This window comes from Mchenga conophoros, linkage group LG3, assembly GCF_057382185.1.
Source record: "Mchenga conophoros isolate Kocher_MC1m ecotype Shallow Benthic linkage group LG3, M_conophoros_male_GT1.1, whole genome shotgun sequence".
Taxonomy (NCBI): Eukaryota; Metazoa; Chordata; class Actinopteri; order Cichliformes; family Cichlidae; genus Mchenga; species Mchenga conophoros.
The window spans coordinates 64,028,523-64,051,275 of record NC_140528.1 but is presented as its reverse complement, the minus strand read 5'-3'; the positions used below and the strand labels follow the sequence as shown (position 1 = coordinate 64,051,275).

The window sequence follows — 22,753 nt, the reverse complement described above, 5'->3', positions numbered from 1 at the left end:
CAACTCCAGCACCGTGTAAAATGCATCATCATTTTAATCGATACAATATATGTACATCCATGTTTCAGTCATCATAATGCAAGAAATCCCATCTTTACATCTATACAGTGTTCCAATTGTATTCAGTATAAAAGAAAGGGTTAATAATCACAATATTAAGAGTAATCCCCATGTGGTGATGCAGAAGTCTTCCAAACGAATGGCAGAAAGGGAACTGAAAGCTAATAGATCTCAATAAATGCCACTGCAGTCTCACAGAGGTCACATGGTGTTACTGTCTTGCTCTCTCTCTCTCTGTCTATCTCATGCTCCATCTTCTCAAACTCCCTGGGAATAAATAAATATGCAAAAATCACCACACCATGCTTGGTCTAATAATGTACATTAGAATCATGTTGCAAGATTGGATTTTAACCCTCCTTCCTTCATACATGTGAACCTTCTGGGCCCCTGGTGCTGTGTACTGGCTGTTCTACTTGAAAAGGGGCCTCTTTTTCATCCCCTTCAGGTCCCTCGGGTACAAAGTTCCCTCAGATGCTGTTTAACCTCCACCCCCCTACTTCAAGTCCATCCATCTCATCCATCTACGCTCCTTCCATTTCTTTATCATGGCGGGCTTGTTGACCTGCCTGCCTCCCCACAGTGTGGCTGCATATCAGTCCCCCTGCTGTGCTTTGTGTGGTCAGTTTCCTGGCAACAGACAACAGCAATGACAAGGCTCCAGGGCAGAGAAAGCCCTCTTTGCATTACAGCAGCTTACTATAGCTAGATAGCTCCAGAGCCCCTGATGTTCATGGTCATGGCTGGTGTGTGTGCGTGCTACAAGCTAAAAGAGCTGCAGTGTTCGGGCTCGCAGTACGACAACGCCAGAGAGTTCAAGCAGACAGGAAGTCCACAATGGCGGCGCTTCTGAAAGTGGCTGCTGCTGTTTCTGTGTGACTCTTGTGAGGTAGCACAGATTAAGACACCTGCACTACTGCAGAATCAATTCTCTTATTTTAAAAATATATTTTTATATATTTTTAAATCCACAAGCATGGTTACAAAAAGGAGTAAAAATGACCCCCAGATGCTATATACAGTAAAATATACTTTACAGCTTTACAGGTAATAAATCGTAGATTAAAAAACAAAAAAGAAGCCTTTGAAAATCACTGGTAAGATACGCAGTTGAGAGCAGTGATTTCGGCGGCTGCAGCACGGTTTTAATTGATTAGCTTCGGTCGTGCTGACAGACTGTAGGAAGTGAAGTCGCAGTGCATGTTTAAATGGTGCGAGTTAATCAGAAAGTCCTTATGGTTGAATAAAAGCTCTGTTAAGAGATTTACAGAAGCAAGCATTTACAGAGTGGGACTACACAATCTTTTTTTTTTGCTCCTGTCTGCTTGAACTCTTTTTTTTTAGCATCCATTAGCCCCTTTGTGTCATTTCCCTTTGACTTCTGTACAAATATGTAGCGGTACCCCTTTTAAAAAGCAGATCTTTGACACCCCCTATGTAAAGACACATAAAAAAAAAAATAACCCCAAACATTTTACAATCAAACACCCCCTCAGGCTTCAGCATAAATGAGCGGTAATGTTACAATACTAATTGTTACAGTGTCGGGCATGTAAATATCAATGCAGCATTTCATGTTTCTTGATAAAATCCTTGCCATTGTTCTGTTCTTTTGCCTCCTTGTGTTTATTGCTTGCTTAGATGGCACATGGGCAGAAGTTTTCCAGATAATAACGAGTAAATTACAGGGCTGTGCTGAACAAAATGGAGCCGTGTGAGGAATTAAAAATGCAGCAGTTTCTGTCACCTTTGGCAAATTTCCACCTCCTAAAATAGCCTTGGGTTGTAGCATGAACTATTACATTGTATCCTGTTTATATATATCTTTATGATACATACAGTTGATGATACAGGAGAAACTTTATCCATGTTCTTTATAGGAAATGGTAAAAAAAATCAAACTACCTTGTACTGTATTAGCAAAACAAGACACAGTTGTGCTACAAGTGCTTCATGTGTTCTTGGCACCCGTGGCCTCAGTCCAGAGTGAGTCCTTCAGCGCTCTCCACAGTGGAGCAAAGTCCTCACCAGAGGTAGAGAGAGAGAGAGGGAGTCCATGCTGTGGAGCTCTGTTGCCTCCTCCACCCTCCTCCACAGCTCCCCCACCCCACCCGCCGTCAATTGCCAACGTGGCACATTCCTCCCTCGCCCCTCGCCCTCCTCGTCAGGTGGAACAGTCCAGGCGACATCCATTTTCCGAGACTAAAATAAAAAAAAAACTCCATCGGGATCGGTTAAAACCAGCAAGGATGATAGGCTGCAGTAAATAATACATAAGCAGCAGGAAGAGATGGCGGCTATTTACAATCGCACGAAAAGTCTAACGTCTAATGTTGAGAGGTTGAGTCATCTAACAAAAGACCCAATTTTCTGTTTTTTGTTATTTTACACTTTTTCTCGTTCAAAAAGCAACCAGACCAAAAAAAAAACATACATAAAATGTCGGTAGTTTACATTCATGCCTTTGAATGTTCGCCCACAAAGCGGCTGAGCACGGACACGCAGCATCAGAGTAACGCAACACACCCACAGGATCTGTACATTTGTGCAGTTTTCAGGTCTATGCTCCTTTACTAGCAGATAAACTGAATGAATATTGTGACATAATCGTGACACTGGAACCGTTTTTGTACCTAGCGTGAAGTTGAAGCGGCCACTTGAGTTAAAATAAATAAATACATAAATGCTGAAGATGTGCCTCTGTTTTATCCATCAGAGAAGAGCATCAGGTGATCTTTTTGTTATTATTTTAAAGCCCTCTGAACTAAAAGAGCCTTCTCCAGCAGGAGAGGCGTCCATGCAGCATACCTTCTCAGGAAGGAAAGCTCACGCTCAAACAAATCACAGGAAAAACAAACAGAAACCAGCGGTGAGATTGGTTTTTGGATTGTACATCAGCAAAATACGTCATAGGAACGGTGCGTAACTAAATATACACTCTGATAGACGCTGCATACCGTCTACATTCTAACATTAAGTATGCTCTACCAGTTTTACACGGAGGTCAGGCTTCACAGGGTGTAGCATTCACATTAAGTAGAAAACAGACATTACTCAGACTAGAAATAAATGCATTTTAGTCAGTGCACTTTGCCTTTTACAATTCAAAGTCACCCTTCAACTACCTCAAGTCATGCAGTCCACAGCGTTTTTAAACTCCAGTGTTTGATTCCAGTGCATAAGGCCTTGGCAAAGGCATTTTGAATACCGTCCCTTTTTGTTCAGAATATGTATGAATGTGGATAATAGTTCCTCCCATAATACACGAAGGAGCTTTATAAAATTTCATCAGGCAGAAAACTGAGATTGGCAGCAGCAGAAATGGCTCAGAATCGACAGACTTCACATTCCTCCACAAGATCTAGACAGGATTTTTTTTTTATTTCGTTTTTTAACAGTCCACCTCAGGAAGGCTCAACCTCAAGCAAGTCTGATAAAGACCGGGCTGAGCCATGCAGGGAGGACCTGAATACACTGGCAGGGATAACCACTGTGTTTTCTGTCCCACTGACTGTGATATCTGATTGTACATGAGGTGAAATAAATGTTATAGTCTGATCCATAGCTTTTAGTGTTCATGCTGTAGTTTGGCTCTAACTTCTGTGTTCGGTACTCTGTGAAGTTCCCGAGAAGCTGTTGCTCCAGAAACATCACAATAAAATAAAGTGTGGCTCCCTTTTGACTCTCCAGCAACAACCAAGTTCAAAGCAGATGCATCAAGGTGGTGTGAGGCATCCTCCACGTGTCGGCCCAGTGAAAACATCTGAAAGAACTGTTTGATGCTTTCAGTGCCTTCGTGCCTCGTTTTTTTACTCTATAGTGCTTCAGTGGGATTTCTTGAATTGGCGCTATTTTAAAGATAAAAGCGTACCAGCGGCTGAGCCTCCTTTACAAGAGCGTTGTTTCTCGTGGCTCAAATTTAAAGAAGAGTTAAGGAGAAGAAGCCTTAGTGTCATCGGACCCAGCGTCCAGGGTCTTGCCTTCATTATGGGGATAATATACAAATATCCTTATATATAATCTATAATATTGTGGGGAGTGTAATTCAGAATTAGATGCAGAAGAAAACGAGTGCATGTTTCATTTTAGGCATTGAGCACAATTAAAATCTAATCATCTAACTTGTGTTTCCTTTAGTGTCAACTTAGCAGGGACTTTTTTCCCCCTTTTGCATCATCAACTTTCAAATGCTCAATGAAAATCTAGCAAATCTTACCAAAGAAGAACACACTTCGAGTCACATTCCTTCAATCCTGCTCCAATTTATGAAAGGATCTACTGCTAATCGACCCCCAGCTGGTGACCGATTAATCTGATTACTTTCCAATTCTGCAAGGCTTTTAGATTCGGATACAGTGGTGAAGGTTTACAAGCACTGGCTTGTGGCTGGTATTAATTTCACGCCCTTGTCATGACAATTAAGAACGTAAACCATTACTTTAAAAGAAACAAGAGAAAATAAAATACGTCCATTTTTCCATTGTAATTCATGTGTTAGGAGTTTCTCTCCTAAAAGTTATATTTGCATTCAAAGACACATTTCATGCAAATGGTACAACTTTTTTCTTTTTTTTTTCCGAAGAAAGAAACACATATTTGTTTTCTATATGTTTATATCAAAGAAGAAGCTTATTTTCTTTTTTTTATATATATATATGTAGTATATATATATCAGTTCACTTTTTTCTACACTTTTCTAGGGCAGGCACCGTACACACACCGGGTACAGAGGCATGCCACACTTGCATTGCTTTTGCATTCTACAGTTGGTTGGCTGGCAGGCATAATGTCATCCAGGCAGTGCTGCATTTGGTGAGTGTCTGCACCAACTCTGAACACACACACACACACACACAGGCATTTTCTCCCTCACTCTCTGAGTCTTTTGCGTCACACCCATACAACCATACATCATGTGCAACTTAGCTCCAGCCAGTCCAGGCAGCGCCACACTGCCTAGATGACATCAGATCAGGGGGCGGGGGTCTACGGCTGATGCGACAAGCTTCAAATGGAGTAGTAAAAGCAGTGCAGCAAGGCTCCTGTGGCACATGCAGAGAGGGGCCAGGAATGGCTGGAAACTTGAGCAGGATAGGTCAAAGGTCAGCGGAGGGTTCAAATGGAGGGTGCATGGTCTAGCCCAGGGTTGCAGACAGATTCATGAATGGGAGGTAGGAGGGGAAGGAAAGCAAGGCAAGAAGGGCCAGTGCTAAGATTGTGACAATTACATCTGTATTTTTTTCCCTTTTTATATATTATGTGCTTTTTTTTGTTATGTTTTGCTTTAGGTTGGACTTTTTACAAATGGTTTAATAACATAACTGAGGCTCAGAGTATGGATGGCTGAATCTACTGGTGGTCGTACGCTCGGAGGATGGAGATGGAGAGAGGTGTTATGGGAGAAACTCTGACGTTCGCTACATGAGTTTTTCAGTTTTTCAGCTGTATACACAATATAAGTACATGGAGGAAAGGGAAACACTAGTGCCAATAGATCAGATAAAATAATCAACTGCTGTTTGTGCTCAGTCATGTACTGTAGGTTTGTGAGTATTGCTTGTAGTCTTACTCAAGTTGCTCCCCAATAACCTGGATTAAGCAGGCGGAGTGTAGACTGCAGCGACTTTGTAATTGTTGTAGTTTTGACAGTAAAATTTGCATATTTAAATGACGTTTGTTTCCTCTTCAAAGTTATAAAATTACTAATCATCAGTTAAACACTGAACTGTATCCAAAGTGTTAGAATTGACCTTGATTCAATCAGTAAACTATTTTAAAAGTACACAAAGAAAGTACTAATGTTTAGTTTCATAATACTTGATTCAGTGAGAAAGGTTCATCGCACACAGCTGAGACTCGGTCTGCTGTCAGACCAGAGCCTCGTCAAACGTACACACACATACACACGGTCACATATTCACAACACACACATAACAAGCTCTGACGTGCAGCTATATCTCATCTCGGGATCTGTCAGTGTGACACACTGCAGCGAGAAAGCGCCACCCTCCTGTCACCGCAACCAGTCAGAGACCCTCCCCACAGCTCCAGTGAGAAAAGGAGGTGATTCATCGATCCGGGAAAGAACATAGAAAAGGGGGGGTTGTTATCCAATCGGACCATCAGTGAGGAGAGTAAAGAGGAAGGTGTGTGTGAGGAAGATGCGCTGTGTTTATTCATGATGCAGGATGCACACAGCACATGTTCCAGTAACCATCCTTGCCATCTCTTCTCTCTCACTGTCGGGGTCAGTAACACACTCTCGCTGTGCTTCAATATGGTGCCTTGGAGAGGTGGCTAAAAGCCGGATCACTCGGTTTGTGTGTCTGTTCACACACCAAATCATTTTTATGAAGGAGAGTGTGTGCTAAAAACTCCCTTAACCCTTTTTTGAGGAGTCTATGTACTCCCCCCGGTCCACGCATTGCTCTATCCACCCACCCCACATAGAAAACTGCACTCTTGAGCAACTAAACATGATTTTGCTGTGGGGAGGGAAGGTTTGAGGAGAGCAGAGAAACGTAAATGAAAGGTAATGTTGATCAAAATCACATTTTCTTGATGCCAAAGGGGCTGGGGAGGGTGCTGAGATGGGGGTGCCAGTTAGATGTCTTCTGGAAAAAGCCAATTTTTCTCTCCCGCAGGTGAGAGGAAGGATTAAAGATACAAAAAATAAAAGATTATTAATAATAGAAACAAACTCTTCTTTAAAATGTCAAAGTATAATACAAAAATCAACAAAAAAAAGCATAATAGTAGTAAAAACGTTAGTGACTTAAGGGTGAAATAGTAGAAGTGTTAAGTCATACTCAAAGTTATCCCTAATGACACAAAATAAATAAAAGCTGTCAGAGGAGAGGACGTGGTCAGGGCTCTCAGGTGAAGGAGGGTCGTTGCTCTCTCTCTCTCTGTCCCTCTCTTTCTCCATCTCCAACTCTCCAGCTCTCTCTCTCCCTGTCACCTCTCACTCCTCACGAAGCTGCAGGCGATAGCGGGTATGGCGGATCTGGAAGAAGAGCCTCTCCAGCGGCGAGCGGCTCATCCCGGGTAGCCGGTAGTCTTCGCTCTGGCCCGTTCTGCGGAAACCCAGCGACTCGTACAGCTTGTGGGCGGCCAGCTTCACGGCCGTCGTGCCGAGGACCACGCCGGCGTAGTTGTTGCGCATTGCGTACTCCAGGACGCGACGACCCAGCGCCTTTGCGATGCCTTTGCCGCGGTAGCGAGAGTCCACCGACATCCGCCGCAGCTCAACCGTGTTCTCGTCCTCGTGGCCCTGCGCCGCCACGATGCCCACCACACGACCATCGAGCACTGCCACCCAGAAACAGGAACCTAACAGGAGGAAACAGGAAACAAAATCCAGTCTTACTGCGAAAGCAAGAATTATATTAGACATGATTTAGCAGCCTGTTAGCCAAGCTTCGTGTAAACACTGCAAACAGCCAACTGGGATCTCTCCAATGTTAGTGGAGCTGAACCTGCTGAGAGCAGGTGTTTGGTTTTTCTTTATTGTCTACGTTTCTTAATTTTGAGGGTTTTACTGTCTTTGTGCTAAGCCTGTCAGCCTCTCATCCTATTAAGCTCATAGCTCCATATTTTTATTCTTTCCTCTGTTAGAATAGTTGTACATTTCAAAATAATCCATTCTAGGATAGGCTATCTGCCCCTGTTTGGACCATCTTTCTTCTGATTGGCCACCCATATCAAACAGGAGGTTTGAATAGCAAGCGACCATATTTACTCTCTCTAGGTTGCTAAGAGCAGAAAACAGACTGTCTGAAACCGAGTATTTAGCTGCACATACACTGACCTCATTATTTAACATCACTGTATCCATGTATGAGAGGAAATAATTAACTTTGACATGAAGGTGAAGAACAGAGCCTGTGATGGTGATCTTTTTGTGTTTTTGGATAAAGGTGTCTCACAGTCAGCTGCTCCGGTACACTGCCATGACTTTGATCATATGTCAGACCTCTGAAATATCTCTTGCATGGAACACAAAACAAGCAGTATAACTGTCTTAAACTATTAAACAGGACATGAAAACTATAACTGGTTGCAAAATAGTTGGATGAGGCAGGAACTGATCTCAAGATGAACGTCGCCTTGCATGGCTGTTGTAATGACTTAAGGGCTCTGGGTAGAAAAACCAATGAATGGAAAATAGAAAAAAGGGGATGCAGGGAGCAGCTGAATGAGCAGGTCTGACTGGAGCTTAATAACGTTATCCACTCAGTGAGGACTGCTGATTAAAAGTGCAGGCATGACAGAGCAGTCACTTAAAGCTGACAGCATACTGGAGCAGAGACTCTGATGTCAGATAGCAATTAAAGATGAGTTTTTGGGCCAAAACACTGTCATGTTACAGATGCTTATACACTATCAGGGACTTGCTGCATCTCAGGATTAATCAGACTGATGACAGACAGACAAAGACACTCAACACACGTCCAGGCAGACAAATGAGGTTTGACCGACATAGAAAAATGTCAGCAGACAATGCTCCTCCACCACAGAACCACTAAGAGCCTGAATATCAGCCCGTTTTACCATCAATCTTTATTCCTGCTGCAGTTTGTAAACGGTTCGCTTTGATACAGAGCAATTGTTCCTTTTCCCCTCTGAAACTTTTCAGTGATAATACTTCAGGTTCAGAGGCCAGAAGGATGTGAATCATCCTGAGTGTAATTTAACATTCGTTTAAATGTTTCTGAGGTAGAAACTTGTGCTATTCATGATGTTTTAATGACACTTTTAGGAGCCTGGAAGCTTTGTGACTTTTAAACCCAACATGACAATGCATGTGCCCTTGCAGTAATCTTTCAAAGAAAAAGACTTTCTAAACCTTCTGCTGTGTTGCATAACTGTGGTCAGATAACTAACATCAGCAGCACTTATTCCATGTGCTGGCAGTGTTTCTGTGGTTTTGTACTAAAATGCCATCTGTTTGTGACAGACAAAGTAAATCTGACTGTTCTGTGACCGGCAGAGGCCGACCTGCGGACAGCAGAAATCTGCCTCCATCTGTTCACGAGCTCTGAATCCTAACTCTCTCTCTTTGTCCTTACTCTCACTTTTTATGCCGTTACACACAACATCTCCCTCTTCTCTGTTTGCTGCTCCCTCACACAGACACGCACACTAAACAGGCGGTGAAATTGACATCATGCATCAGTCCCACGTGTTCGCGAGGATTTGATGGCCCTGCAGGCTTGTGTTAAGCTGATCCAGAGGCTTCTGTTAGCGAGTCAAACAACTGTGGCAACGGGCAGCCCCCAAGTGATCCCCACTCTCCTAGTGCTGACATTATAAGCTGGAAGCCCCTCGAGTTTCCCCAAGTGTGGAGATGTTGCAGCCAAATTGGATTTAATTATCGGATATAGAAACAATGATTTGAACACTTTGCAGACTAGAAGCGATAGATCAGAGATTTTGTCTGCCTCTCTGGAAATGTGGGTCAGATGACTGTGCAGTTTGCTGATATCACAGAATATCACAGGCTATGTTGCCAAAAGTATTTGCTGAACTTGCGTGACATCTCATCCTTAATCTATAGAGTTTAATATGATGTTGGCCCATCCTTTACAGCTATAACAGTTTCAGTGCTTCTGGGAAGTCTTTCCACAAGGGTTAGGAGTGTTTATGGGAATTTTTAACCATTCTTCTATAAGCACATCTGTGAGGTCAAACAATGATTTTGGATGAGAACACGTGGCTCACAGTCTCTGTGATTCATCTCAAAGGTACAGTGTTGGGTTGAAGTCAGGACTCTGCCGGCCAGTCAAGTTCTTCCACACCACTCGCTCATCCATGTGTTTCTGGGCCTTGCTTCATGCACTGATGTGCAGCTATCTTTTACCAGGAATGGGGCATTCCCAAACTGTTTTTCTAACCAAGAAGAAAAATAGAGGTGAACCCATGGGGTCCCGCCTGAGAAACCTGCAGCTCGTAACTCCTAAGGTGGACTTTGTGGGTCCAAAAGCTGGACCGTTATCTCTACGCAACCAGTCTTAGCTGGTGTATTAAAGGACAGCTTGTTCGTAAAAGGAAGATCCGATCCTATCTGAAAAACTGGTACAAGATGAGAACATGTTGGAAACTTAGCAGTTTAAACAGACAATTTGGGAAACGTGTCCTGATGACCTGAGGAGTGTGGCGTGTACGTATGCACAAAGCAGTGCAGCCTGGTTTGACTGCCCGCCTTGGAGGCTGTGTTTTTTTAGTGCTTGTTAGCAAATCTAAGCATGCATAGTAATTACACTAAGATGGAAACACACTCCTGTGTGTGGGCAGGGTAGTAGAGCCTCTCAGAGCTTCTAGCATGGCTTTACTTCACACCCATGGTGGCTTTCTTTTAAGACAGGATGATGGCGAGCTCTCTGAGTCAAAGACTTTCCCTGTCTTAGAGTTTGGAAGGGTCATCATAAAAATATTTGAGGGCAATAGTTAACTAAAGCTGTAAATATCTGTCTTCTACACGCTTCCACTTTTCTGCTAAATATGATAAATAACAATTAATTTAGTCTTTCAAGGTATCACGAGTTAGAAAGAGGGAGTGAGTGAAGGAGGAACTCGCTTTGAGAAAAGCGTTAAGCTCTCTGATGCTCCCGCAGCTGTTTAAGAGTGGAGCGGTACTACAGTGTACCGCCTATGTTTTGGTGTGTGAGCGAGTGTGTGTAACTGGAAGGTTGTATGAATGAGGTTACTCAGTCAGAAAAAGGAGTTAGTCAAAGAGAGCAAAGAGGAACAAAAAAAGAAGAAGTCATTCAGCTGTCCTGTGTGAAAGACGCAGCAGCAGAGGAGGAGGAGGAAGGCGAGCATCTGAGTTAACAGTAAATGCGATGAGACTGAAAGGATCCATTATTGCTGCTAGGGCATACAAACGCAAAGGAGGGGGTCTGCCATTATTACAGGGGGAGTGGGGTGGGGGTGGGGGTCACGGAGAATACAGATGATGTCAAGATAAGAAATAGATTGAGCAGAGAGTGAAGGGTGAGAAAGGGAGCAAGAGCTCTGAGTTGTGGAAATCTTTCTCTCACAAGTAAGAATCTGATTACTGTATTCTTAATGCGGCGGATCTAATTTCTCTCAGTAGCTCAGTAGATATTAATAATCCTCCATGCATGCGCGTGGGAGTGTTAGATACTGGCTGATGCTGTGATATGAACCCTCCATTAAATTTTAAAAATTACACACATACCTACAAACTACATGAGCACATAGACAGGAATGGGCTTTATTGTGTGCAAGATGATTGTCCTGGAGGCCTAATATGGTAAGGGCTCCGTCTAGACGCTGCCTCGCTCTGCTGGAGCTCACTCTTCTGTGAAGCGAACACCGTATTAACGCTTTTTGGGCGAAAGATCGGCGGCGGCTTGGATTTGGGCGTGTTTGCTAATTGTTTAGGCTTCTAGTGACCAAAGTATTTCTTTCTATTTCCCTGCAGAAGGCGTCTCATTGCTGCAGGGAACATTAAAGTCAATTTAAGCAACAGTGATTTATGGCTTTGGATTGAAAGTGTCGTATCGCTGCACGATTAATCCGGCCCCCCCAAACATTACATTTCGCGCTTCTGTGGGGAATGAGATCTCCCTGTGGTATTTATCAGGTGCCTATCAGACTGTGTTATACGATTATTTTTCTTCCCAACAGTTCTGGTCACATTTTGTCACTTGTAGTGCTAAAAAAACACACATATGTTGCGCTTTGTTCCACTGGGCACATTAGCATAAGTGGTCCACATATGGTTAACCCGTTATAGCCCGAATCATGAAATAAACGCCAGAAACGACATTTTTTTGAAAATGACAAATTAAAAAACATTAATTAAACATTAATTTGCACATATGAGTTTCAATTTGTAGCATTTTGCATTATGTTTATATGGTTGGGGGGGGGGAGACCTGGGGGGTTCCAAGTTATTTTGTATATATAAAAATCCCTTAATACTGTTTTATTTTCACTTTAAAGCAAAAAGACTTAAGGCGGAGTCTCTGTAATGCACTCACACACAGATACACTGTACTCCTCAGGTCAGAGTGCATGCTGGGAGTATGGATTAACCTGTCACGCACAACCCCACACGTCAGCAGTATCTTCCTTGGCCACGGGCGACGAATGCTGAGAAGAGATGACTGTCACACAAAGGACACGGTTTCCAGATGTGCACGTGAGCACTCATCAATGCAAAGCAGACTGATGCGCCTACGTGTGTGTTGTCACGCTTCATGAGCACACACACAGAGGAACTCATTACGCACGCCCGACTGTTCGTCTTGCCGCCTGCCTGTCCGCCAGCACGTCTCCATGTTGTTTGTACGCAAGCGTGCGAGTACGCTTCCTTTTTCTTGCACACTTGCGCTTTAATGTGTACGTGGCATCCATCAGCATACAGCTGTTGCTCCGACTGCCCTCTCTCGATCTCTCTCTGGTTTGATTCTCGGGGTCAAAGGTCACCCGTGTGGGCTTCACGACCGAATGCAAAATGTTAATCTAACCCAGAGGTGGGCGATTAATCTTCCTGTCCGAGGGGCCACGTGAGAATCTGGGACTGTTGAGCTCAATAAGCTGAACTCAGTTCTGCTCAATATAATAATTTTTTATCTCTTTTTAACGTTACTGGAGCTCAAACCTATTACATCTACATTTATTGTTCCTTTAGAAATCGCGACCCTTAAACTGCAGACGCAGTCTTAATCTTCATGCACGTAGTCTCTCGTCTATTGATAACAGGCTCCTCTGTAATGAGCGAGTCAAGACAGCGAGAAAATACACAATGCGAAAACTAATGAAGCCGCTGACACGCCATCTAGTCTCTCTGACGAGCACCTTTGTTCGCCATTGATTTAAGCAGAATGTAAGACAAAAGCCGGAGGTAGCGAGACTGCAATCTATTATTAATGATGGGATCGACTTCCTCAAAACACTGAACCGACAAGTGGCAGATGCTCACGTGTTTTCAGCGTGCAGGAAAAATTAAGACAAGCGTGTATTCTCCAGGTGGTATGCGTCCAGCAGAGCCTTTAAAGGAATCGTGCTTATGATGGTACTTAAAACTAAAACATGTCCTAGTATTTAATCAGATATATATTATATTTTTTAAGTAATGTGTTATTTATGTGGGCACAAACCCTCAAACTGGTAACGGAAGGTGTAAGTTTAAGGACATCTAGCTCCAACATTAAAAGTACCAGCAAGGCTTTGAGGTGGTTTCTAAGATGTGCTGAAAATATTTTGAACCTGGGACAAAATATGTGGATAAAAGCAGTCTGAGCCCCACTCAGCTGATTATGAAATCAGAGCAGCACCAGCTCTGAGGGCAAAGAGTTTTCATGTCTGCTTCTTCTGGAGCGCAGACATAACAGCGTGCCACCTGCACCACTGAAGGCCAAAGAGGCGTTTGCGTATTTTCAACAAGTCAAATATGGACTTTTCTAAGCGACGCTTCCCCGGTGTTGACTCGAGACATGAAAAAGCATTCACTTGTGGCAGAGATAAAATGGCATACAAGGTTGATTTAGCTTTTTTTCTGCTGTGGAAATTGTATTAATTTTTCTTTGTTTAAGTGGAGAAAAGTCTAGTTTTTAAGTTGTGAAGCAAACCTGGATGTGTGCAGTCTGAGAACAGCAGTCACACAGTGATGTAAAGGAATCAACATGATCCGATTCACTCTGTGCTCCTCTCTTTTTTCACTTTCATTTCCCACTCCCAGCAGAGTACTGCCAAGCCTTGTTATACTTGAGGCCGCTTCCTTTGAAAAAGGGAGTTCTTCCTCCCCACTGTTGCCAAGTCCATCCTCATAGAGGACTGTAGTGTTGTTGAGGTTTTCTCCCTAATATTAGGTCTCAGTCAAACAAACTTAGGGACTGATAAACTGTTTACTGTAGCCAGTAAAGAGTGTTTTTCATTTCCCTTCATGACCAAAGACATTACTTTGTGTCTGCCAGAATTCTAGATAGCCCAGCTGTTCCACCACACCTGCTCCCCTTCAGCACAGATGAAGTATATAGGAAAGGAAAAGGAGGAGTGATACAGGTGTGAGGGTGAAAAAAAAAATCCCAGAAAGATTAAGGAATAGTAGAGGGAAGCATCCAAAGAAGCTCATTAAACTAAGATATCCCAGCTGATGTGCATGAAATATCCCATAGAGGTTCCTTTGTGTGTTGCAGTTTCATTTTGGGCCACAACTGGACATGACAATCACAACATGGGCTGGACGCTTCAGTTTAAAATAAAATACATGTCGCTCATACTCTTCTCAAGTGCGATACCAGTCAACAAAAACACTCCTGTTGTGGATGCAGACTGTGCAGACTACAGTAACAACCAGCTGAGCCCAAATTTATTGGGAATTTTAAAGTGATAAGGAAGCTAAACTGAAATTTGTAAAGAGCTGTGTTTGGCGCAGAGGCCATGATTGTGACTCATCTGGTCTATCTGCTGGCCAGCAAGCCCTAGATTTATCTTCCCTCCCCACACGCATAAAGTAAATGCTATACTTTACAACACCCCTCCCTCAGATGCCCCGTTGTCTCACCTCTTTCCCTCACACACTCTCTCTTATACTCTTTCTCCCTCATTCTGTCGTTCAGTCCTAAAATAAGGACAAGTACCAGCAGAGGAAGCTGCGCCCTCACCTGCAACCGAATGAGCTCAAACCTCCCCCATCCCTCTTCCACACACATGCATAAATGTATAGACACACACATACAGGGCTACAATGAGATGAGCAGGTATTTTAATGTCCGCTGCCTCGATGAGACCCTGCAGTGATCATGACGCCTCATTAAACAGCCGCTATTAATGAGCGGGTATCTCGCCTCACCAGGGAGCTTGGTTCAGTGTCTGCTCACACCCTCATTTCATTACACTTGCTTTTTAGGCTGTAAGTGGCTTTAGGATGACCTAAAGTGACACATCAAGTAACGACTAAAGAGGGGATAAATGATCCGACTGCTGCCGGGACTTTTTTAATTACTCCAAAAAGAAGTCTTTTAGCATGCTTTGACTGCTTTGGAGATCTTTGGGTTTGAGCAGTAGAAAGGCTTAATAATGGCAGCTATAAATTGCACATTAGTAACGAGCAATCAGTCACAAAGCTGGGTTTTGGTATCTCTTGGTGTCTCTCCAACATGTAGCAAATAATAGTCTCAGCACTAAACTTCATTATATTATAGCCCAGCTGGGTTGTTTTTACATGTTACCAAAAGTTTTAGCTGCTACTTTTTGTTAAGAAACAAAAAAGATTTTAAACTTTCCAAAATGAAATGACTAGATGTGGTCAAAAAGAAAAGTTTGTCGAAAAATAAATAAAGTCAGCTTTTATTTCGCCTGTATCTGTTAAATAGTTTCTGTAGCTGGTTAGTCTTTTGTATCTGCGCTCATGCTATACGTTTCTTCCTGCTAAAAGGGAGTTTTTGCTCCCCGCTGTCACCAAGAGCTTGCCCATGTGGGACTGCCAAATTGTTGTTTTTTTCTCTCTAATATTACAGTGCTGAACATTGGCGGGGGGGGGGGGTCATGATCTCTGTCTAAATAAATAAATAAATGTGGGTAAATTCCCAGATGATTAAACATGCAACTATTTTGCTGGTAATACCTGAAATGAGTAAAGAAAATCAACAGCCTATTTATGCAGATAATTCATAATTTTATTGGGGGGGGGGTTATATTGGTTGGGTGTGATTATTGAGGGGGGGGTCATAACCCCCCTAACCCCCCTGGAAATTACGCCCCTGACCTTGGGGCAGCTGTTTTTCCTGATTGGTGCTATATAAATGAAACTGAATAGAGGAAACGGATTAAAATTTACATTACTTCACAGGGTTTGTTGAGTACTTTTAAATGCTGTTTTTATTTAAGCTTATAAACATTATTGTGTGTTTGAGTGCAAATCAGATAATTTTTGAAATCATCAATCAATCAATTTAATTTCAATGAAGTGGCATTTTTGTACCAGATCTGTCCAGGGTGTACCCCGCCTCTCACCCTATAACAGCTGGGTAAGATAGCCCACCACAACCCTGAATCGGATGGATGGATTGAAATAAGCCTCCAGTCTTTATTTGAGACACACGTACATATTTATCCTCTCAACCATTGTTAGCTCAATTTACTTCACAACCTGTCTGCCTGCTCTCACACACACACACACACACACACACACACACACACACACACAGCATTACAGGTCTAATGAAAGCAGTGACAGCTGGCCTTAAGGGGCTGCAGAGTGAGTGATCACAGGAAGTGAGAGTATGAATTAGTGTAGTTGTGCCATGTGGAGAGGGATATGTGTCTTCAGTCAGGAATCGCTTTTCTTTTATTACTCTGTGGACTTGGCTTATTGGAGTTTATTCCTTTTATATTTTATTTCAGTGTCACGAAGAACTCCGTGTCTTCCTGTGTTTGGCTCTATCTTTCTTCTAAAGCAGCACATCTCATACATCCCCATCATTCAAGGTGAAAAAGAAAACAAGCATTGTGAAATTCAATGCTGAGTTTCAAACTATTTGACCTCCCACATTCAGCAAACCGTCTCTCAAAACACAGAGAAGCCTCGAGCACCAGACACACACTCAACATTGTATCACTTCCTATTTGAAGTCCTCGAAGACACACACACACATTATTGAACACAAAAGTCCTTATCTCATCTGTTGCAAACTCTTAAACGCTCCCTGTCAGACCCACCCACACAGACACAGCTAACTCGTTAGCTACTTGGCTCACGTAGAGAGCTACAGTCCACAGAGTTGGTGTTTGCATGGTTGTCAAGTAAACCTCAGAGATGAACTCGTGTTATTTATCTTGTGATTTATTCTTTTGCTGTTATCTGCTGCTAACAAGCTAAAATATGGCATGATCATGTTCTTTTTTGTTTTTAGACACTTTGATTATCTTATTGAAACTTTCCTTATAGGACCCAGTAGGTTGATTTGACAGTTTATTGTCCAAGTCCTTCTGAAATTCAGGGACGATAGCAATATAGGTGTTCAATAAGAAATATAGTATAATAACAACAACTAACCTGTTTGTTTTGTTTTTTTCATTATTCTCATTTTGTACCAGGGAAAAAAATTAATTATCTTTTTTTTTTAACTTAAATGTCTGGGGGGGGGGTTTCATCCCTTAATCACTGTTTTTAAATATTAAAGCAGCAGCAAATGAAATGCAACAGATAAATATCATCCAAGTGCCATCAGAAAATGTCGTTATGTGCTTATAGTGTCGTAGCTGTCAACAAACCAACACCATGTTTGGCCAACGTTGCATTAAAGAGGGCTAATTACTGTTATACATACAGTGGGCTGTGTGCATGCTCATGTTTACTCTTAAACTCTCTTAAAGTAGCTTTGCATTATTCACAGTTTAATATAATCCTTATTTATCTTATACTTAACCTTGGTGCAGTCCCTCAGTGCACCCTCCCCCTTTAAGCCAACTTTTTTTTCATTGGCTGCCCCTCACAAACAGGTTTGAACAGCAAGTCGGTGGGCTTTTGTGCTCACAGCCAGAACTGTGACCCTGAGATGACCATATTAGGAATATCCCCTCTCTATGATGTCATAAGAAACCAAAGAGTGCAAATAATCAAAACTATGCAGGCTTCCTTAAATTAATACACATCCAGTTTTCATTAAGCAGTAAAGTGTGTGTTTGCATTAGAGCCCGTTCCTCTTAGAAAGAAGCTGACTTATATGATCTGTTTTCAGGGCCTTTAAGTTCAACAAGTTCCCCGTTATTGGCCAAATGTTTCCTCCTCTATATAACCACGCACCCCTACGTGCCATGCCATTCTGTACACACTTTAAACAAAGCACCACAGTGACGTCAGCGGTGCCTCTCCATCAGGACCGCGTGCTGGTACCCAGGTGTTCATCCCCGTGGGCCCATTCAGAGTGCACGGATATAATCATTAGCATTGTCCAAGAGCAGTGGTGCCTGACCCCATCTAAACCATCACAGCCCTGCAGCAATAATGGGAATGCTAAATTGCATTTGTGTATGCACTGGATTACCAAGCCAAAGGGCACAATGTCAGAGAGAAGCAGACAATGGTGGGGGGGCAATTGATGAACACCTGCTTTTTATATTTGCCACGTGGTCTGGGTTAACAGGGAATAAATGTGTCGAAGAAGTTAACAAGGCAGGGGAATGTCTGAAAAAAAGTGTGTCACACGTGTACGTGGCTGTCCGTCGGTGCTGCCCGGAGTTAAACTCCCGAGGAGAATGAATAGTCAGAGATGACACCAGAGGTGGATTGATTTTTCCAATTAGAAGCTTTAGTGCAGGAAATGAGCCTTGCCGACACCGAGTGTACTGCAGAAAGTGTATCAGCAGTCTCCTCTGCACGATCAATAGCCCTGTGATGCCACCCCCACCCGCCCCACCCTTTACTCCCCGCCCCCTACCTCAGTGTCCAAGCAGAGCCCAGAGAGGAAGCAGAGTGGGGGAAGGAGTGGAGACAGAGATATGGGAGGAGGGGTGGGAAAGCAGGGAGACAACCTGCATATTTGATGATTTGCCTCTGCATCGCCTGAAGACTCTTAGACACAGCTGTGTTTAAAAACAGCGTTTTTGGTTTTTTGTCTTGTTAAAAGTTACAGGCCCAAACTTTTCAGTGCGCCAATGCATTTTTTTCACCCACTAACTGCGTGCTGGTGATGGTGGAGCACTGGGAACTGACAAAACCACACACATTTTGTGTGTGTGTGTGTGTGTGTGTGTGTGTGTGTGTGTGTGTGTGTGTGTGTGTGTGTGTGTGTGTGTGTGAAAACAGTGATGTGTTCCCTGCCTCTTACCTGTGGGTTTCATGTAATATGCATCTATGTCAGCCATGTCCGTGTGCAGAGCACAGTCCAGATAGTTCTGGATAACTTTCCTGCTGTAGTAGTAGCGCGCACCCATGAGAATGAGGGGTGCACAACAGGTCAGCGTGAGGGATTTGGTCATGTAAAAGCACATTACTATGGAGAAATGGAAGAAAAATAAACAAAACCTGTCAGAAGAGAAAATCACATGTTTGATTTTTGCCGGATCCGTACACACACACATACACAACAAGACATCTGTAAGCATTAATATCAGGAACAGCTGAATCAAATATTTGGATAATTTTTCACACAAACCCGCGTTCATCAGACATTTTCTGGGAGACAAAAGTTAACAGAACGACAGAGTTTGTTCTGCCTGAGGAGAGCGTATTAGTGCTGGATTCATCCAACCAGTGCAGTCCATGTTGGGAGTTATTAGTAAGATGTAACGCTGGGGGGCGCAAAGGGAGACAGAAGCAAGCAGGATGGATGCTGCGCGTAGCATGTTGCGTGCCATGCAGTAACCTAGTTGCTACTTTGTTCGCTCATTTGCACTCCAGGTGGAGCGAAACAGAAAGCGCTAAAATGCGCGGGGTAGTAAGCTTCCGCTCAGACGAGGTTTTCAGTATTCAGGATCAAATTTGGTTGGAAGGATCGAGACAAATATCCAAACAACAAAAAGAGGGGGGTATGTGAAGCAGATTTCATGCGATTTTTTATTCTTTAATGTGCGTAACCGTACATGTTGTGACGCAAGACGCGTTTACCTAAACCGGCAACATCAACAAAAAGCCAAACGAGATGTGGTGCATTGACTGCTGTGTAGGGGCGGAGGTGGTGGTGGTGACGAGGCGGCGACTGGGGGGGGAGTGCGTGCGTGCGTGTTCATGTGTGTTTGTGTGTATTTGGCGGCGCGGCGGGGGAGTGCTTTTTGGGTACGTGCGCGCACCCTCTGGGCCAATCCTCAAATTCACTCAGTCATTCATTGAAGCACCGGCATGTCATCACATCGGTTAAACACATGCACCATGCCGCCTGCCATGCCTTTTGTTGGCGTGTAGGAGCAGCGTGGCCGGTGTGGCACAGTATGAGGCGGCTGCTGCTGCTGCTGCAGCAACAGCCTTTTTCTCAACTTAACTGCACATCGCCCACAGAGCCACGACAACAAAGAAGCATCAGATTTCTGCATGATTTTGAAGGCAAGTTCCTCAAAGGAATCGCTTCAGGGCGCAGACCTAATAAAAACGCGCAACAGCGACATTTACCTGCGCACATGAATCCATGTTAGAGGTTACATTTGAAGTTTTTGAGATGCGTATGACCAGAAAAAAAAGTTGGTCTGAAACACACATAAGCTGCACGGCACACGGAAGTGTGAGGGTACTTACTTGTCAGAAGAACGTATAAAAACTGGGTCTTGGGCTGCTGCCAGAGCCCCCTAAAAGCTGTGTTGGGTATCCTCTCCATAATACCCTCGTAAAAGATGCGGCGTACCTCCTTTTGATCCCCGCGCTCAAACTCGCGGATAAAAACCACGTCTTTCCTCACATCCTTGGCCTCGGCGGGGTTCAGAGGCGTGCTGGACGGAGGAGAGCTCCACAGGATCGACTCTTTTTTGGTCCCATGTATAGCATCGTGTTCATCCGCAACAATTTTAGTCTCGCAAACCATTTTGGGAGACGAACAATGCATGCAACTGGCCGCAAGAAGAAGAAGGAAAAAAAAGTGCAGTTCGGAGAGAGGGAGGGGGAAAAAGAGTGGGTAGTAATGATAGTGGGGGAAAAATGGATGATTCGTGAGATTTTCTTAAAAAACAGCGAAACGATGGAGGGGGGGTAAGACGAAAGGGGGATGTTCTGCTGCAACCCTGAGCGTTTCCGAAGACCAAGACTTGCCGGTGTAAATCGAGCGGTATTTATAAGCGAGCAGGGCGGGTAGATTCGGGTTCACGGGGTTGGGGTGGTCCTCCGGCTGCACAGATTGGTAGAGGCAGTGCGCTGTTAGATGCTGATGGACGAGGGAGGAGGGAGGCTCGCTCATTCCCTCCGCATCTGAGCAGGCTTATGTATGTGTGCCAGAGAAGTGTGTATTTTGAGAAAGTGGGCCCGCGACGAGGAGGGGAGGGGGTGCGATGGCGAGATTGCGTAGAGAGGCTGCTTCTGAGCAGTTCTGTCTTCGTGCTGTCTTACAATGAGGAGGATCCCCGATTTTGTGATATACAGTGGCTGCGAGAGATGCAGCACAAAGGCGCAAGGTAAAGCGGGGGCGATGCGTAAAACAGGAGGAAATCATAGCAGAGGGGAGAGTGCAGATCAGAGGGAGAGATGGAGGAAATAAAACTCCTGTGGGATTTATGAAGTTAAAGGGTGACTGTAGCCGCTTAAAGTAATAAATCTGTGGCAAAAAATGAAAGACTCTTAAGCTGGCGTCACCGTTGCTGTTGCGCAGATAGGAGGCTGCTGTGATAATAAAGGGATGGGGAAATGCCCTGATGTGATACGGAAGCATCAATATCCTCAGAGATTCAACAATAAAGTGTGAAATCAGCTGCCGGTCAGCCTAACGCCCGGCGGCGGCTCTCAGTGGGCTGTGTGCAGCCTCCTCTGCCGGTTGACTGACAGCTCTGCTGCACTGCAGTGATTCCTCCACAGCTTCCCTCCGCTTTGTCGCCCAGCTCCTGTCATACATCACCCCCAACATGGACATCGTGTCTCGGCTTACTGCGCATTTGTAACCTGCCATTAACCGATTTGCCGCCGAGTCGTCGCGCATCAACATCGGCGGCAGCGCCGGCTTTACGCGCGTCCGTGGCAGCTGTGATGAGGATGATGATGGTGATGCTTGGTCTGCTCCTTTGTTGTCCCCCCCACAGCACTCCCTGTGTGTGACTGCGATGGTTATTGTGCAGAATCAGCAAAAAGTTTTATTTAGGCGGTTTCTGAACAATGATTAGACTAAAAAGTGTCACCACCTATTAGAGGAGGCAAAAAACCCACTGAGAACATATGATGATGTCATACACTCTAAAAGTATAACATCCATTCCTTATATTAGTATAAACATTACTGGGCATCACCAAACTATTTCCTGGTGTCCTGCCGAGCCTTTCTCGCGCTATCATCAGTAAAAGTTGAAGCTCAGCGGACGTGGAAGATTTATTTTGGCTCTCAGCTCGCAGCTCTTTGTAGAGCCACAGTCGCATACTCAAAGCAAACTAGTTTGAACTGGATCGTCAGCGGCAACCTGCTATTGATAAAGCTGCATCCACCCCCACTCCCTCCTCTTTAAGGTGTCCCTCCTCCTCCTCTGCTGCTCTCTGGGTGGGAGGAGGAGGAGGAGGAGGAGGAGGACAGGTGGATATCCTGCAGAGTCACAAAGTCTGCTCGGTCCGGACGTTTGCTCTGCAAACATGCGAGAGATGATTTTTCTTTGCACCAGCATCTCCTCTGCAGCGGCTCTCACTGTGCGGGTGGAGGATGCTCTGGGCATGCGCAGTGCTTCTCTTTTTTTTTCCGCTTTTTTCCGGTAGTGCTGCCTTCAGGTGCTGTAGGCAAAGGTAGAAGTTGTAAACACAACATATGCGACACCGTCAAAGTTAAAGAACATAATAAAGATCCGTGTTTATGATCTTTATAAATCTTCTGTTTCATTTCATCCGCTCACTTTGAAGACCCACTGCAATGCAGTTTGTCTGGTTTACTGCCTGCTTTCTATTTTTTGTTTAAATATCTTCACATTAAAAATCAAGAAACACAAAAGTGCAGCAGTAAATGCTGTGTTTTGCATGCACATTAATAACTGCACTGTGCAGTCAGACCTGTAATGAGAGCAGCAGGTGTGTGCTCTGAGGGGGCTCTAATAATGCTCTCAAGACA

General features: G+C 44.0%; 1 protein-coding gene across 2 annotated transcripts; it reads right to left on the bottom strand.

The window, feature by feature from the left end:
• Positions 1-16: 16 nt before the first annotated feature.
• aspnat (aspartate N-acetyltransferase) lies at positions 17-21,125 on the bottom strand. 2 transcript variants are annotated; one of them, XM_085266614.1, is made up of 4 exons: positions 20,267-21,125; positions 18,867-19,031; positions 7,040-7,392; positions 17-5,244 (listed from the first exon to the last, which is right to left on the bottom strand). In XM_085266614.1, the coding sequence occupies exons 1-4, from the start codon at positions 20,568-20,570 to the stop codon at positions 5,176-5,178; spliced, it is 891 nt and encodes a 296-aa protein (XP_085122740.1). In that variant the 5' UTR covers positions 20,571-21,125; the 3' UTR covers positions 17-5,175. The 2 variants fall into 2 exon arrangements, with proteins under 2 accessions (XP_085122740.1, XP_085122739.1); XM_085266613.1 differs by having other exon boundaries at positions 5,214-7,392; positions 20,267-21,123.
• Between the last annotated feature and the right edge of the window lie 1,628 nt (positions 21,126-22,753).

What these genes read in the sequence shown, in the direction of transcription:
- aspnat (XM_085266614.1), bottom strand. Translation starts at nt 20,570, where the DNA reads ATGCATTGTTCGTCTCCCAAAATGGTTTGCGAGACTAAAATTGTTGCG. An exon ending in TTTATACGTTCTTCTGACAA is followed by an intron (nt 19,032 to 20,266) that starts GTAAGTACCCTC and finishes ATTTCTCCATAG; the next exon opens with TAATGTGCTTTTACATGACC. An exon ending in ATATTACATGAAACCCACAG is followed by an intron (nt 7,393 to 18,866) that starts GTAAGAGGCAGG and finishes TCCTCCTGTTAG; the next exon opens with GTTCCTGTTTCTGGGTGGCA.